The following is a 16360-nucleotide window of genomic DNA, read 5'->3' as shown; positions in this document are numbered from 1 at the left end:
TCTTTTTCTGTTTTTTTTTATTTTTTATTTTTTTACCAGATTGTACAGGCCTTTGCTTCTGAACACTCTTGCCACCTCCATTCTTTTTTGTCCAATGGTTGCTTGTAGACCTACTTTTTTTGTATTTATGGACTGAACAGATTTCATAGCAGGTGTATAGGTAGAACTACTGATGCTACTTCTGCATAAAATATTTTAAATTATATTTTAGGCCTTTTAATGTATGTTCTGACAAGCTTTGTGTCCTGCAGAAGGAAGGAAGGAGGAAGAAGCTATTCAAAATTGAATTTCCCTTTTCAGGAAACCTTTGAGAAGGCCAGTTTGAGTAGCAGCAGCAGCGGGGCAGCCAGCCTGAAAAGTGAACTTTCAGAAAGTGCAGACCTGCCCCCTGAAGGCTTCCAGGCCCCCTGTGGTAAGGATGAAGACAGGGCTTGTGATGAAGTCCTGTCAGATGATAACTTCAACCTGGAAAATATTGAGAAAGGTAATTCTAATGAAAGGGCATCAGCACAAATGCCCTCTTGACTCCTTGCTGTCTCAAGGTTCATTTTTTAAAATTGTTTTTATTAATGTGCAGATCTATATTCAGAGCTCGATGATGAATTGGATATTTCAGATAACTCCAGCAGCTCCAGTTCAAGCCCTTTGAAAGAATCTACGTTCAGTAAGCTTTCTTTACCAGTTTGCCATTTGTGGGATCTCGACAGGTAGTGGTTGGGAATCATACTGAAGTAAATATCACCATATACATAACCTAGTGGTTTGCTTTGCAGGTGCACTGCTAATTAGAACAGGTGTGTCTATCTCTGACAAAGCCTAAAGGGCAACCAGCTCTGTGGTTTTACATTTTCTCAGCTGTCAAATGAATAGTGTCATTATTTCTACCAGCAAATGCAGATTCTGTCTGGGGAGTTGAGATAACCAATTTGGATACAGCCAAATAACTGCAGGGATAATGGAAGTGACCTTTTATGAGTCTGTTGATTATAAGGATTAGAAGCCTAAGAAGAAATTAGTCTTGGTGCAGACTAATTTCTATATAATTTTATTTACATCGATGTAAAGGAATGTATTATATTTAAAACACTAGATAAAAGAAATATTTTACTTTTTTGGAACTATGAGAAGATATGATATTTTAATTTTGACTTAAAAGATTAAAGAAAATAGTCATATGGGGGCATGGGAAAGAAAAGGAAAAGATAAATTTAGATAAAATTTAAAGATTATAAGAAAAGGTAGGATCAAATACATTCAACAAACCCAAAACTAAAGAGAAGTTAAAGTAGATAATGGAGAAAAAATAATAATTTTTTAAAAGAATAAGTTATTAAAAAAAAAGAATAAGTTGATCGAATATTAAAATATATAGATATAAATACTCTGAAATAAATTAGGTATAAATAATCCTTTCTCCTCAGTAGCAATACTATGAAAATCTCATAAAAGAAGAGTTAAAATAGTCTTTCTAAGCATCAAAGTAATATCCTAAGGATTTAGCTACATTCTTTGTCTTTTCCAAACTTAACTGGTCCATCAAAATGGTGACTAGATGTTCCAGATTCTTCTGGGACAATCCCAATTTTCGATACTCTTATTTTTCCCGTAAATTCCTAATGGCTAGATAAAATGTCATGATTTGCAACTGGGAAAATATGAATATAAAACAGGAAAAAACATTCATATAAACATGTGTAGCAAGTTCTAGAAGCAGCTTATTACTGACTGTTTTGAGATGAATTCAGTGCTGTACAGCTCTGGTAACAATGGTGGGAAGGGTCAGTGGGGAGGCTGGAAGTTAGAAGCTAAATGCTTAAATTTGCTTGTGATAACTCATAGCTCACTTGGCAACGGCTTTAGGATAATTAACACAGATATTTCATTGTATTTTGTTAGCTATTAATAACAGCTCTTTTTGTTTGTTTGTTTAGCACCTTTTCTTTGGAAAAGACCCTTAAACAAACCTGTCAAATAAATAGTAATTTGTAACATTATATTTTAGCTCATGCTTTCATAAACAAAGGCAATCTTTACAGCATGTGAAACTGCTCAGATAATGGACATGCAGCATTCCTTTTTTGGTTTTAATAAAAATAAAAAGATTTGTGGAGGGGATAATGAAAAGTTATTTTTCTTTTTTTCTTTCAGGCATTTTGAAGAGAAGTTTTAGTGCTTCAGGAGGAGAAAGGCAATCCCAAGCAAGGTATGTAAAATTGAGCTCCTTAAATATTTTTTAGACTTTGAAGAGCTGACTTATTCATGGCTAAATCGAAACCTAACAGCCAGAAGTTACTGCGAATGTGTGGAAATAGAGGCTGTTAGAACTCTCCTTCCCAGAACCAATTGTAGTTTACCAAGTAATATACTGGAAAGAGTACTAAGCTTGGACTTGGTTCTTAATCTAGCTCTGCCTTTTGTAGCTTTGTGACCTTCATCCAATCAATCTCTTTGAGCTCAAGGGTGGGTTGAGGGGCAGGGCAGTTGTGCTTCATGAGGATATCTGGGGCCCTGGTCCTTATATCTTGTTCCTCATATCCCCAGGGTGTAGCTCTCATCCTCATGGAAAATGTGGCCAGTATGGCTCACCAGACCATGTCCTACATCCAAGACAGCAAGAGGCACCCCTTCCTTTTAAGGATATGACCCAGATGCTGTACTCATTACTGCTGCTCACATTCCATTGGGCAGAGCTTCCTCCTCCAACCGCATTTAGCTACAAGGGATGGAGGGAATATGTTTGGGGGATTCTATTTTAAAAGCAAGGAGAAATTGTTATTTTGGGACAACTAGCAGTGTCAGTGACAGTTTTCTCTTGGAGTAAGGACTGAAACAAAATGGTTGGATTTTGTCTTTTGTCCCTGAGAGCAGCTGTTGTGAGAGTAGTTTCAGTGGCACTGGGAGGGCTGGGGGGAGTAGAAGCCTGATTGTGATGGTCTTAGAAGTTGTAGAGGCAGGAGCAGGGGCAGTGGAGAAAAGTGAGGAATAGCTGGGAGAATTAGCTGGTGGGGTATGCTTGATGGAAAAGAGCCTCCTGGAATCAGGATGACTTCAGGGCATTTGGGACTGACAAGAAACCAATGGAGAGGAGAAATTGACCAGGGGAAGCAGTATGAATGACTGGTGGACAGTTGCATAGTAGGTTGGAGCCCAAGGAATGGGCCTGGAAAAGATGGAGGGGCAAACCCTTCCTCTGTGTCTGGAGAAAGAGAGGTGAAGATAAAATTAAGCTAGAGAAGTAGAGAAGAGGGATATTAAGGAAGATTCTACTTGGTTTCGGTTTATTAGATGATGGTGTGGCAGGACACTGTTGAGAGGGCCATCTAGATGTAAGGAGTGTGCTCAGCTAGGAACAACCCATATAGACATGGGAAAGGTACTGAGCAGAGACAGCTGGCTGTAGCTTTCTATTTTTGTTGTGTCTTTGTCTGATTTTTGTATCAGGGTGATGATGCTGGCCTCATAGAACGAATTTGTGAGAATGACCTCTATTTCAATTTTGTGGAATAATTTGAAAAGGATTGCTATTAATTCTTTTTTAAAGGTTTGGAAGAATTAAGCAGTGAAGGCATTTGGACCTGGGCTTTTCATTATTGGGAGACTGGTGATTACTGCATCAATCTTGTTGCTCGTTATTGGTCTGCTCAGGTTTTGTATTTCTTCTTGGTTTGATCTTGGTAGTTTGTGTGTGTCCAAAAATTTATCCATTTCCTCCAGGTTTTCAAATTTATTGACATATAGATATTCATAATAGTCTGTAATGATTCTTTGTATTTCCATGGTATCAATTGTAATGTCTCCTTTTCATTTCTGATATTTATTTGGGTCTTCTCTTTTTTTAGTTAGTCTCGTTAATGGTTTATGTAGTTTATCTTCTCAAAAAAACAGCTTTTGGTTCCATTGATGTTTTATATCTTTTTGGGGGTCTCTTTCATTTAGTTCTGCTCTGATCTTAATTATTTCTTTCCATCTACTAGTTTTGGGATTAGATTGTTCTTGTTTTGCTAGTTTGTTGATGTATAACATTAGGTTGCTTATTTAAAGTCTTTTCTTTTGATGTAAACATTTATTGCAATAAACTTCCCTTTTACTATTGCTTTTGCATTATCTCATAGGGTTTGGTAAGTTGTGCTTGTATTTTCATTTGTTTCAAGGAATTCTTTGATTTTGTGTTTTATTTTTCTTTGACTCATTGGTTGTTTAGGAGCTTGTTGATTAATTTCCATGTTTTAGTACAGTTTCCAAAGTTTTGTTTGCTGTTAATTTCAAATTTTACTTCATTGTGGTCTGAAAATATACTTGATATGATTTCAATCTTTTTAAATTTGTTGAGAATTGATTTGTGGCCTAACATGTGGTTTATCCTGGAGAACGACCAGTGTGCTGATAAGAAGAATGTATATTTTGCATTTGTTGAATTAAATGTTCTTAAATGTCTGTCAAGTTCTTTTGGTCTAAAGTGCTGTTTATGTCCAATATTTCTCTGTGAATTTTTCACCTAGATGATCTGTCCAGTGCTGAGTGCAGTGTGTTAAAATCCCCAACTATTATTGTCTTGGGGTCTGTCTCTACCTTTAGATCCAATAACCGTTGCTTTATATATCTGGGTGCTCTGGTGTTGGGTGCATATATATTTATTATTGTTATATCTTCTTGTTGCATTGATCCTTTTATCATTATATAATGTCCTTCTTTGTCTCTTCTCGTAGTTCTCGGTTTGAAGTCTATTTTATCTGATATCAAAATGGCAACCCCTCATTTTGGTTTCTATTTGTGTGGATTATCTTTTTCCATCCCTTCACTATTAGTCTATGTGAATCTTTACAGGTGAGGTGAGTTTCTTGCAGGTGGTATATAATTGGGTGAGTTTTTTAATCCATTTGGCCAGTGTATATCTTTTAAGTTGGGATATTAATCCATTTATATTCAGGACTGTTATTGCAAATTATTGCCTTGTTTCTGCTAATTTATTAAAATTTTTATGGTTGTTTTATATTTCTTCTGTTCCTTTCTTTCCCTTTTAGGGAAAAGGGATCCTTTAGGGAAAAGGATTGTTTGTCCTTCCTGGTTTTTTTTTTTTTTTTTGTAGTGATGAGAAACATTTTCTTTCTCTTTCTCATTTGCATATCTGTTCTACTAGTGGTTTTTATCCTAAGTGTATTTATGGTGACATAGATCTCTCTTTTGATTGTAGATGTAGGACCCTCCTTGAGGATTTGTTGAAGGGCCAGTCTTGTGGTGGTGAATTACTCCAGTATTTGTTTGTCTGGGAAAGATATCATTTCTCCTTCATTTCTGAAGGAAAGCTTTGCTGGGTATAGTATTGTTGATTGATAGTTTTTTTCTTTTAGCACTTTAAATATGTTATCCCACTCTCTCCTGGCTAGGGTTTCTGTTAAGAAGTCTGCTTTTAGCCTGATGAGGATTCTCTTATAGTGATTTGATGCTTTTCTCTTCCTATTTTTAGAATTCTTTGTCTTTGACTTTTGATAATTTGGCTATAATGTGTCTTGGGAAGGTCCTTTATGGGTTGAATTGGTTTGGGAATCTTTGTGCTTCTTGGATCTGAGAGACTGTATCTGTGCCAGTACTTGGGAAGTTTTTGGCTATTATTTCTTTAAATAGGCTTTGAATGCCTTTCCTTTCTCTTCTCCATCTAGTACACCCATAATAGATATCTTTGTAGACTTAAGGTTGTCAGATAGATCTCTTAGGCTTTCTTTATTTCTTTAAAGTTCTTTTTTCTTTTGTTCTTTTTTTTAATCCAACTGTGTTAATTAAAAAAGCCTTTCTTCTAGTTCAGAAATTCCTTCTTCTGCTTGTTTTAGTATGCTGCTTTTGCTCTTGGTTGTATTTTTAATTTGTTGAGTAAAATTCTTATGTACCAGGATTTCTGCTTGTTTCTTTTTTTTATTGTTTCCATCTCTTTGTTGAATTTCTTATACATGTTCTGGATTGTGTTTTTGACTTTGTTATGGGATTTCTGTCTATCTTTTCTTGCATCACTTTGAGTTTCCTTAATATTGCCTTTGGGACTCCTCTTCAGGCCATTCACCAGTTTCCTATTGCTTGGGATCTGATATTGGAGAATTGTAGTCTTCTTTTGGGAGAATCATGTTTCCCTGTTTTTTCTTGCTTCTCTTATCTCTGCATTGATGTCTGAGCATCTGGTGGTGTGGTTGCTCCTTTTAATTTTTGGAGTGGTTCTTGAGGGGAGAGACATTCCCCTGTAGTAGTATTCTGTATTGATAGTTGGGTTGGGTGTCCGAGGTTTGGTTCTGGGTAAGCACAGAAATAAGTGTTGGCTCTATCTCTGCACCTTCTCTGCTGGTGCAGATGGGCCACTGTGCCAGGTGGGTCTCTGGGCTTCTGGGGAAGGTAAGTGTGCATCTAACTGGCTTGCGTATCCCCCACATGTTCTCCACTGGTGCTGGCAGGCTTATAGAATCAAGCAGACCTCTGAGCTCTTGAGAAAGGAGGGCATGGATTGGTGCAAGAGAATGGCACAGTCCTTGCTTGTTGTCCACTGGGGGTGGGCTTGAGTTGGGCAGGGCTCCATGAACTCCTAGTGTAAGGAGGGCATGGGTCCAAGTGACCTGCATACCTCCCCCACTCTCTGTTGGTTTAGGTGGTTCCCCTATGTCAGGTGGGACTCTGAGCTCCCAGGGAAGGAGGGCATGGATCCAAGTGACCAGCACAAGGGACCACACAGTCTCTGCTTGATGTTCACTGGGGCGGGGTGCTATTGAGTCAGGTGGGTCTCTGAGTTCCCAGGGGGAAGGAGGGTATGTATCCAGGCAGCCGGTGTACTCCACCCATGCTCTCTGATGGGGTATGAGGGTCCAATGGGTCAGTGGGATTCTCAGCTCCTTGGGCTCCTACCTCAAAATGATGACATCCACTAGCAGCCTGGGACAGAGGGAGTTGGGGGTGTATCCATGTGTAGTTCCCCTCTGGAAAAATGCAGTCATGTGGGCTCTTAGCCTCTCCAAACACTGGGCTCACTGTCTGCAAGGGCTGTGTGGTTACTTTGTGGCCTGATTTGCAGGTGTCTGTGGTGGGATCACTGGCCACCTGTTCCTCCCTGTCTTGTCCCAGCAGTGCAGTTTGTCCATTCTCTGCACTGGTCCTGGTTGGGTGCTTCCCCTGTCTATGTTGCTGTCTTGAGTTCCCAGATCTTGGAGTGTTTTTCTCCCTGTTTATCTGAAATTCATTATTTTTCCTAGACATTCTACAGGTGACCATCTGTTTGTTGCTTTGGGCTTTTTATGCATTAAAAGTGAGGGCTGGCTGCCTCTAGTCAGTAATCTTGCCAGAAAAAAAATATTACCTTTCTTAAGATTCCAAGTCCTAGGACAGAGTCAAATTAGCCTGGCTTGGGTCAGGTCTCTATTTATTGCTGTGGGGAGAGCTCTGATCTTTGACCGATGATCTTTTAAGTCCATTGGTGGTCCTTGCTGAAGGGAGTAGGTGTGGGTGCTGGGCAGCCTAAATGGAACTACTATCCACATCTGGGTTTGAGGGTGCTGGGAAGAGCATAATGTAAATAAATTTCAAAGTGAAGAATCTGCTTAGCAAATTCCTGGGGGGTTCAGTTAGGTGGCAAAGGAATGTTTATATAGACCAGTCATTTTTTGTTTAGTCAAAGATATCACATCACTTATAAACTTATCTTTTCCAATGGGGTCAGAAAGGATGAGGGTGGAGCCGTTTAACTTCCTAACTCTTTTCCAGTGTTTCTGGTAATAAAAACCCAAGGAAAACCTATCAGGTATATGATCTAACAGAGAGGCCTTTGAGGAAAACCCATACGACCTCATTGTGTTCTTTCGTGGGCCAAAGTGTAGGGAAGCCATGGTCAGAAGTAACACAGAGGGCAGGGGAAGGAGAACCACCCAAGACCCTAAGGAAAACTGAAATGGATGACTGTGGGGACTGGGGACCTGAATTAGGAGATCCCCCAAGGCATCAACAGAATTTGCTGGTCCCCAACATTCCCCACCTTCTGACATCCCATCACTAACCCACCAACTCTGCCCCACTTCCCACAGACAAGGAAGACACACACAGGAGCCTGGAACTGTGGGAGCTCTTGTTTCCCTTGGAGCAGCAAGGGAGGGGGCAAGGGTGGGAGATGTGCATCTGGCCTTGGAGCTGGGGATGTGAACACATGGTACCAAGAAGTGTGTGTGTTCTCATTTCTGGCATCATAGTTTCTACATTAACCACATAATAAGTTTGATAGACTTTTATGAACTTATCTGGAAATTTATCCCCTGCCTGGAACAGTGTTTGCATAAGAAAATGTTCCAAAATAACTAGAAAATGTACTTTGGAAAATAACCATCCCCCTTTAAGGTATGTGATTATGTACGTTTTTATGAACATAGTCAAAAGGCTTTTTTTTTTCTATTATTGCACACTTTATTCAGTGATATACTGTAAAGTTGCTTAAATTTATAGGAAAGATACAAAACAAGTATTTTAGTACAAAAATAAATTCTGACATATGGATGTTCTCCCCAATTAAGAGAATTTTATATTTAAATGGAAATTTCCAATCAGATGAATCTAGGATTCTTGACACTGCCAAATAATTCTACTCCTTTTTTCCTAGAAAGATACATGGAAAATTGTCTTATTTGCAAGAATTCAGTTAATATCCAACCCTTCATAAGTGAAAGAAGCGTGTGTTATATATTTCAGATCTTGAGATGGTTTTTAAAGAGTTAGTCATTAGCTAAACATTTTATAACAAATTGGGTAAACTACAGTCAGCAGAAAGGGGAAATTCAATCTGAAGCTCATTGAAACAGGGATATTATAGAGCAAGCTTGGGGTTATGACCAAGTCAACAGATGGAAAATGGAAAATGGCCTGTCCATTGAGGTTGATGCTTTGGAAGGTGCATTCTAAGGTGAATAAGACTTGATCTAAAGTAAAATTTGCAAAGCTGTGCCCTGTATGTGGTAGATACAGTGTGCTGTGACAACAGGGAACATAGGTTGGTTTAAGACAAGCTCTCTTTCCTCAAGGAACTCACAGTGTTACAGAAAGACAAGAGTAAACTTCAGAAGAAAACACATGATAAAAGATAGCCTCTAATTTATGCCAAATAAAAGGAGAGAAAATTAATAACTTTTTGACTTCCTTCCAGATAATCCCCAAGCCTTCTCTGAATTAAAAGGAGACAACTCTAGAATGTATTTATAATTCTTTAAAAGGCATTAAATAAAGCTAAAGTTATTTGCAATCTAATTTATTTAGGATTTTCCTGAGTCTTTTGGTTTATTAATGTGAAATGTGAAGCCATCCTACAAAATATTTAGAAGCTAAATGAGAAGTTAGAATATAAAAGAAGATAGCAAGGCTACATAATAAAATAAAAATAAATTGAAAATCAAGCCTGTAGAGTTTTTTAACTATTCTGTGCAATGTATGAAATGGTATAACAGTTACACTGAGACCCTGGGCAGCTCTCCCATGTAGGGACTCTTACTGGCTCTTAAAAAAGGGACTTGATCCCAATGAGAAGAAGTCACGGAGAAGTGCATACCTGATCTGAGCACAGCTTCCAGAGTTTAGAAATCAGACTTGGCCCTGGCTAAACAGTACAGAGAGAAAGCTGAAGCATACATTCTTGACTTTGGTCACCCCAGATTTCAAGAGCCAATTAACCAATTAAGCCAATTGCCCGCTAAAGAACTAAAGTACCTCCCTAATAATTTGGGAGAGGCTTTCTTGGGCAAATGGGCCAGGCAAATGGATATAACATGAGCAAAGGGAACTAAGAAGGGCAGCTCCTGCCACCTCAGAGACGTATCCAAGTCTCAAGGCTGGAGAAAGGAAACATAATATTAGAACAGGAAGGCACCCTGGTGAGCCAAGCCATCATCAGATAATGAAACTTTTTTCAGGAATATAATTCATGGCAAGATCAAGACAGGACCAGTTGTCAATTTCATTAAAATTTCCAACTTTTCAGTCACTTTTAGATTTGATCTAAAATCTCCTGCCTCCATTACTATTTGCTGGGAAAGAATTAATGGGCTTGACTTTTACCAGTTTTATGTGGGTTTTATAGGATCACCCAGTATATAAACATAGACAGTTCTTCTAATCCAGGAAGTCATAGAATTTTATTTCAACTTCTAAATAAATTATTTTGCACAGCAGAATTTGATAAGGCATTCAAGGGCTTCAGCCTCTTTAACTATCACTTACACTCAGGTTCTAGTAAACTTTGGCTATTGTATTATGGTTTTCTGAAGAACATTTATTCTTTTATTCAATCGATAGATATTTATTACTGTGTGCTAGACATGTGCCATACTATCATATTATACCTGGTTCATCTTTGCATTCTTCAGGGCACAGTGTATTGCACAAAGGTGCCAATCCACAAATACTTATTAATAGATGAGTGAGATGAGTGACTGTTTGTATAAATTGTCTCTCACTGTAAAGGACTGAAATATTGCCTACTGGCTTTAACTATAGCCTTTGACGTAGTCACAGCTTAAGGCTCTTTTTTTTTTTTTTTTTTTTTTTTAGAAAAAAGACCCTGTTGCTCAGGCAACGAGATTTCTTCATGCCTGCTTGCATCCTGTTGCCAAGGCAACAGGATATAGTGGCAGGCTGGTTTGAGCATCGGATGTTCACACTGTCAGAGATGCCTGTGGTTCACGATTGCTTTCAGAAATCGGTGTATGCATAATTGTATTTTAGAGTGTGCTCCTGACTCTAGTCTTTGTATATAAAGATGATTGTGGGTGTTTGTGACCATCCAGGGTCACAGATGTGACTGGAAAGAGCCTCGTGTAATTTTAGGACCTGCGATCTTGCCTTCTTTTAGCAGAAGTTTTGCTAATTTTCATCTGTGGCTATTCTTCCCCTACTCCTTTTTCATAATCTGTATCTAGTTTTACTTTGATTGAATAAATGCCTGAACTGCTTGATCTCTACGTGCCAGAATCAATCTGGCATATCTGCCAGTGTCACAATCCAGCAGTCTTTCAAAAAAAAAAAAACCCCCAAAACATTGTAAGAACTTTTTTTCCTCTTCTGTGACAGTTCAAAACTTTCCTGGCTTATTGCTCATTTGTTTCTAGCTATTATTTGGAGTACAAGTGGCAAACCACAGAAGCTTTATACCATTTTCTTGTTATGATACCAACTCCAATAACATTATGAATAGATGGCAGTCCTTACTAAATATGAGAACTCTACCCCATGTAATGTTGCTTATTCACATAGGACATGTTTATGAGTGTCACTGCATGAGACTTTCAGCTATAAAATGCCACTTAGCTCATATGGTGTGGTCACGGTAGTCTCAGAAAGCATTATCTTAACATTATAAGCCAAGCCTCTTGTTTTATAATGTTAAATATTTCTTTTTTTTCTTTTTCTTTTTTTTGATCAACATCAGTTTAGTATTGTCCACTTTAAGCAATTGAATTAAATTATGTGACACCCTTATAATGCCTGTAAAATATTTCCTTCATTCAGAGATATATAAAAAGAATTCCAATGAGAGATAAAATTCTAGAGCTTTATCTCCTTTATGGCCAGGACTCTTCTGACAAAATAATTGTCCAAATAATTCATGCTGTGATTGAATTAATTCAGTAAAAACTCTATTAAAAAAATCACAAAGCTAATACTTGCATTCTTTACCTTACCTGTTAGTGGTTTGGGGTGGAAGTTGTAGGCTAACGCTCCTTTTTAGCACTTCAGTTTTTCTTTTGACTTATCTGGATGAGGTCGCATGAGATCTGAGGGGAGCTGGAAGTGATGACCTTTTAGAATTCTTTCAACCTTCCATTTCTCTGAAATTCTTTTATCAGTTTGAAGTGCTACTGGTCAATGACCATTTCAAAACATTTAGAGAATACGAACTTCAATATGTTAAGCCTTTTTATCAGAAAATATTTCTGGAACATTCTCTTTGTGTTAAACCATTTTCTAGCTTAAGCTATCATGGGAAGACCACCTTCTGTAGTCACTGGACATGAGCATTCAATGTGATTCAATCTAGAGGTAGACTTCCCTAGGCTCTGCATGATTTCATCATCTGTCCATCTGTGGACCCAACAATTGCATAGTTAAAAGCTGTCACTTCTGATCACAATGAGTCTGTTTTATTTTGAAATTTCAGATGACTATATTTTCTTGTGGTTAGTGATATAATATCCAGAGAAACTGACATTTCTTTTCTGCTCTACCTATGCAATCTTGTTAGGGCCAAGACTATGAAGACTGTCTTTTCACCATTCCATCTCCAGTGTCCAGCACAGTGCCTACACATAGTGGGCACTTAATAATATTTGTTAAGCAAATAACTGAATGAATATGCAATGGTTCTTTTAAAAAAATTCCCTAAAGTTTATTAAAGAATTTAGAATTATATCAAAGAGCAGCAACTCACTGTTGTCAAGGTGGTCTATTTCACATATGCCACTAGCATACACTATGCATAACACTTTTTAATGCATAAAAATGTTTGAAATGTTGGATTCTTCAGGACATCTGAAATAGTCATCTAGCTAACTCAGCATGTGCGTGTTATCAGCTTTTCAAGAACACAGCTAAATCTATGGGTAAACGTTTTCCACAATAAAGATTGTATTTTTACTCACCTTTTAAAATAGTGGGGTCTGTGAGGTATTGCAGATTTAGCAGCTATGTGGCATGACTGTATTGTTGTGTGTATGAAGACAATGACCAACACCTTCTACAGAAGGGTCTGGAAGGCACTGTTAAATATGAAGGCCACTGGGCGAAGGTGCCTCTTGAGCAATTGATATGTGGGTAGGGCAGCTGAGGAACTGGATTTTTAATTTAATTTAATATTAATTTATTTATTTTATTTATTTTATTTTTATTTATTTTTATTTTTTAAATTTTATTTTGTCAATATACATTGTGGCTGATTATTGATCCCCATCACCAAAACTCCCTCCCTTCTCCCTCCCCCCTCCCCCCCAACAATGTCCTTTCTGTTTGCTTGTCGTATCAACTTCAAGTAATTGTGGTTGTTATATCTTCTCCCCCCCCCCCCCCGGTTTTGTGTGTGTGTGTGTGTGTGTGTGTGTGTGTGTGTGTGTGAATTTATATATTAATTTTTAGCTCCCACCAATAAGTGAGAACATGTGGTATTTCTCTTTCTGTGCCTGACTTGTTTCACTTAATATAATTCTCTCAAGGTCCATCCGTGTTGTTGCAAATGGCAGTATTTCATTCGTTTTTATAGCTGAGTAGTATTCCATTGTGTAGAGGTACCACATTTTCCGTATCCACTCATCTGATGATGGACATTTGGGCTGGTTCCAACTCTTGGCTATTGTAAAGAGTGCTGCGATGAACATTGGGGAACAGGTATACCTTTGACTTGATGATTTCCATTCCTCTGGGTATATTCCCAACCGTGGGATAGCTGGGTCGTATGGTAGATCTATCTGCAATTGTTTGAGGAATCAACCCACACACTTACTTCCATCTGATAATTTAATATTAATTTAAATATGAAACAATGTAAAATATTCCATATATGTTGAAATGATGGTATTTTGGATGTAGTTAATTGAATGAAATATTAATATTAGTTTTACTTTTTGCTTTTTTTTAAATGTAGCTACAGCTACCAGAAAATTAAAAATTATGTTAGCTTGCATTATATTTCTATTGGGCAGCACTGGACTCATCTAGAAGGCTAAGGCACAAAGTTGTTCAGAAGGCATCTGCTGGGGTATGGTGTGTGTGCAAGGATATAAGGTGTTAGATGCTCTGCTCTCCAGCTCAGCCCTGAGCCTGTCCCACCCACACATGGGCACTGCTGGGATCTTGCCTCTTTTTGAACTCTCTGAGGGTGGGTCCATTGCTTTTCTTTCTTTAAACATCCCCCTTATCCCAGGGATAGGGAGAGCGTATAAACTGTCCAAAGCTGGAAAGTTTCATTTACTTTTCAAAGCTCCGGAAACTTGGGGTGAGAATGGGACAGAAAAAATACTGGGATCAAGAGATGTCTGGCTTGCTTGGTGAGGGTCAAGGGGGGATAGAAAGCATAGGGAAAGGACTCATAGGTGGATGCAAAGATTTTGGTATTATTCTAGTACCTAAGTTGGGTGGTAGGTAAATGAGTGTCAATTTTGTTATGCTTAATGACTTAGGCATCTGTTGCATGTATATATCAAAAAAAATTCTGAGATTAAAATGAAAGGGTTGAGGCAAGCCAGGTTTACTTGCATTTGAATTCCTATATTCACTCCTACTGAGCAAATACCTGTCACGTGCCTACACATTGCAGATGTTCCATGTATTTTTGTTGGATTGCATTAAGTTGAAGTATAGTTCTCATAACTTCTCAGAGCATAGATGTTTCTCATTTGATTCCAGAAAACTATTATGAAATTGGCTCTAGGTTACAGTGAGAAAAATAAGGCTGAAGGTTATTTTTAGATATCCCTGGTGGGGTCTAAGTCTACCTCCAGAGGGTAGTAGTTTCTGAGACCAACTTTCAAAATGATCAGGCAATCTAGAATTTGGGCAAGACAAATAAGAGAAGTTAATAATATTGGAAGCTCTAGGAAAAATAATCTTTTTAAATGCAAAAATCATCTCATTTCATAGGAAGAGCTATGGGGGTGTTTTTATTCTTTATTATTTTTTTTAAGACAGCAAAAACAAATCATGAGAAATGCCATATATAAAATTTTTAATGTTATTTCTTTTTAATACAAAATCAGTATTTTGATTTTTAAGTGTAATAAGAAATTCATTTATTACACTCAGATTTAGGCTCTTAATCATACTTAGAGCTTATAAGCAACTGTGGTGGAATAAGTTTCTTCCATTTGCCAGTAGCATGTCAGTTCTACTCTGTGTTGAAATATATTTATTTTTTTCTTTATTAAACTCTTGAGAGTGTCTTGAGGGAAAATAACCTTTATTTATGTTTCTAATGTAGACTTCAGCAGAGCATAGGCTCTCAGTAAATGTTGTCAAATCCAAGTTTAATAAATCATCCTAATGGCCTCTAATTCTGTTTTCAGGGACTTCACTGGTGGAATAGGATCAAGACCAAGACCAGGTAACTTAGTGCTGGCAGTAATAAAATCAGACATATCTCCCTGAAACTCAATGTAATTTATGTTACAGTTTCATATCTTTCCCCTTTTTATTTCTTCAGCTTTGCTGCCTCTTGACCTGCTTCTGAAAGTGCCACCCCTCATGCTCAGGGCCCACGTTAAGGAACTAGAGGCCGAGTTAGTGACAGGGTGGCAGTCCCATAGCCTTCCTGCTGTGATTCTTCGCAATCTCAAAGATCATGGTAGTACTTACTGGGTCACATTGATGTTAAGCACACAATGGGCACACACAGAGTTGTTGTTGGGCCTAAAATGTCTAAATAATGTTTGGGAGGTACTTTTAATACAAATAGCAGGAGAATTCTGTTTCATTTGTCAACCACGATTTGTTTGGCAATTTGATAATATCAAAGTGTTTTCTGTGTTCACTTATTCATTGAAATATTATAGGCTGTTCTTCCCAAATTTGTATTTCTGCCTTAGTGGGAATGTTAAACAGTTGAACTTTTGGTGCTTAAAGCGTGTACCTACTGACAAAATAGTGATGGTGTTTTACATAGGTGTTTCTATAAACTTCACACCTACATGATACAAGACAGTGAATCATTTTTTTTCTCTCTTTACACTGTCACAAATAAATCTTTTTTAGTTATTTATATTTGTATTTAATTAAAATGACATATTACATTATTTCTCTAAACAATTCTTAAAAATTATGAATCCTTTAAACCTAAAGGATTATAATAATAGTTAGGAAAGAAAAGAATGTGTTAATTAATCTGTTTTTCATTTCTGTTAAAGAGGACCAAAGTCCAACAGTAACAGTAAAATTATTAGCTAAATCTGGACAATTCAGAAAAATAGTTTAATTTGTTGTTCTTTTAACGTATGTGTGAGTGTATGACTCGAGCATCAAGTTCTATTTTACTATTATGGTTAAATTGGGATTATTGTTTAATGCTATTTTCGCTTTAGCTTCCTAAATTCACATTCTTCTGTGGAGTCGACATGTATAGTGAACTTAAGCAATATAAATTGATTTGCTCTACTATTAGCCCATGTCTCCACATTTATTAAATTTGCTTTGGGATAATTATTGACAGTTTGGGAGTATCAGCAAAGATGCAAAACAAGATGGTTTTATTGTTAAGATGCCCAAAACTATCATGTTGACCCTGCTTTTTTTCCTGTAATTTTGGCAAAGGTGAGTTCATAACATAGTCATGAAGTTAAAATGGTTGTTGTTGATTGATTTTGTAACAGCAAGAGTGAAT

At 37.4% G+C, this 16360-nt stretch overlaps 1 protein-coding gene across 8 annotated transcripts in view; it reads left to right on the top strand.

Annotated features, from left to right (window-relative positions):
* NEK10 (NIMA related kinase 10) overlaps positions 1-16360 on the top strand; it is a 222101-nt gene that overhangs the window by 167178 nt on the left and 38563 nt on the right. For 5 of the 8 annotated variants that reach the window (XM_063114326.1, XM_063114324.1, XM_063114323.1 and 2 more), the window contains 4 exons: positions 301-484; positions 578-664; positions 2149-2203; positions 15051-15088. In XM_063114326.1, the coding sequence (XP_062970396.1) occupies positions 301-484; positions 578-664; positions 2149-2203; positions 15051-15088 (364 nt within the window). Of the gene's footprint in view, positions 1-300; positions 485-577; positions 665-2148; positions 2204-15050; positions 15089-15187; positions 15329-16360 lie in introns of all 8 variants that reach the window. The other 3 variants (XM_063114321.1, XM_063114320.1, XM_063114319.1) reach the window with 1 other exon arrangement.

This window comes from Cynocephalus volans, chromosome 11, assembly GCF_027409185.1.
Source record: "Cynocephalus volans isolate mCynVol1 chromosome 11, mCynVol1.pri, whole genome shotgun sequence".
Lineage (NCBI taxonomy): Eukaryota > Metazoa > Chordata > Mammalia > Dermoptera > Cynocephalidae > Cynocephalus > Cynocephalus volans.
This window is presented reverse-complemented; position numbering and strand designations above follow the sequence as displayed.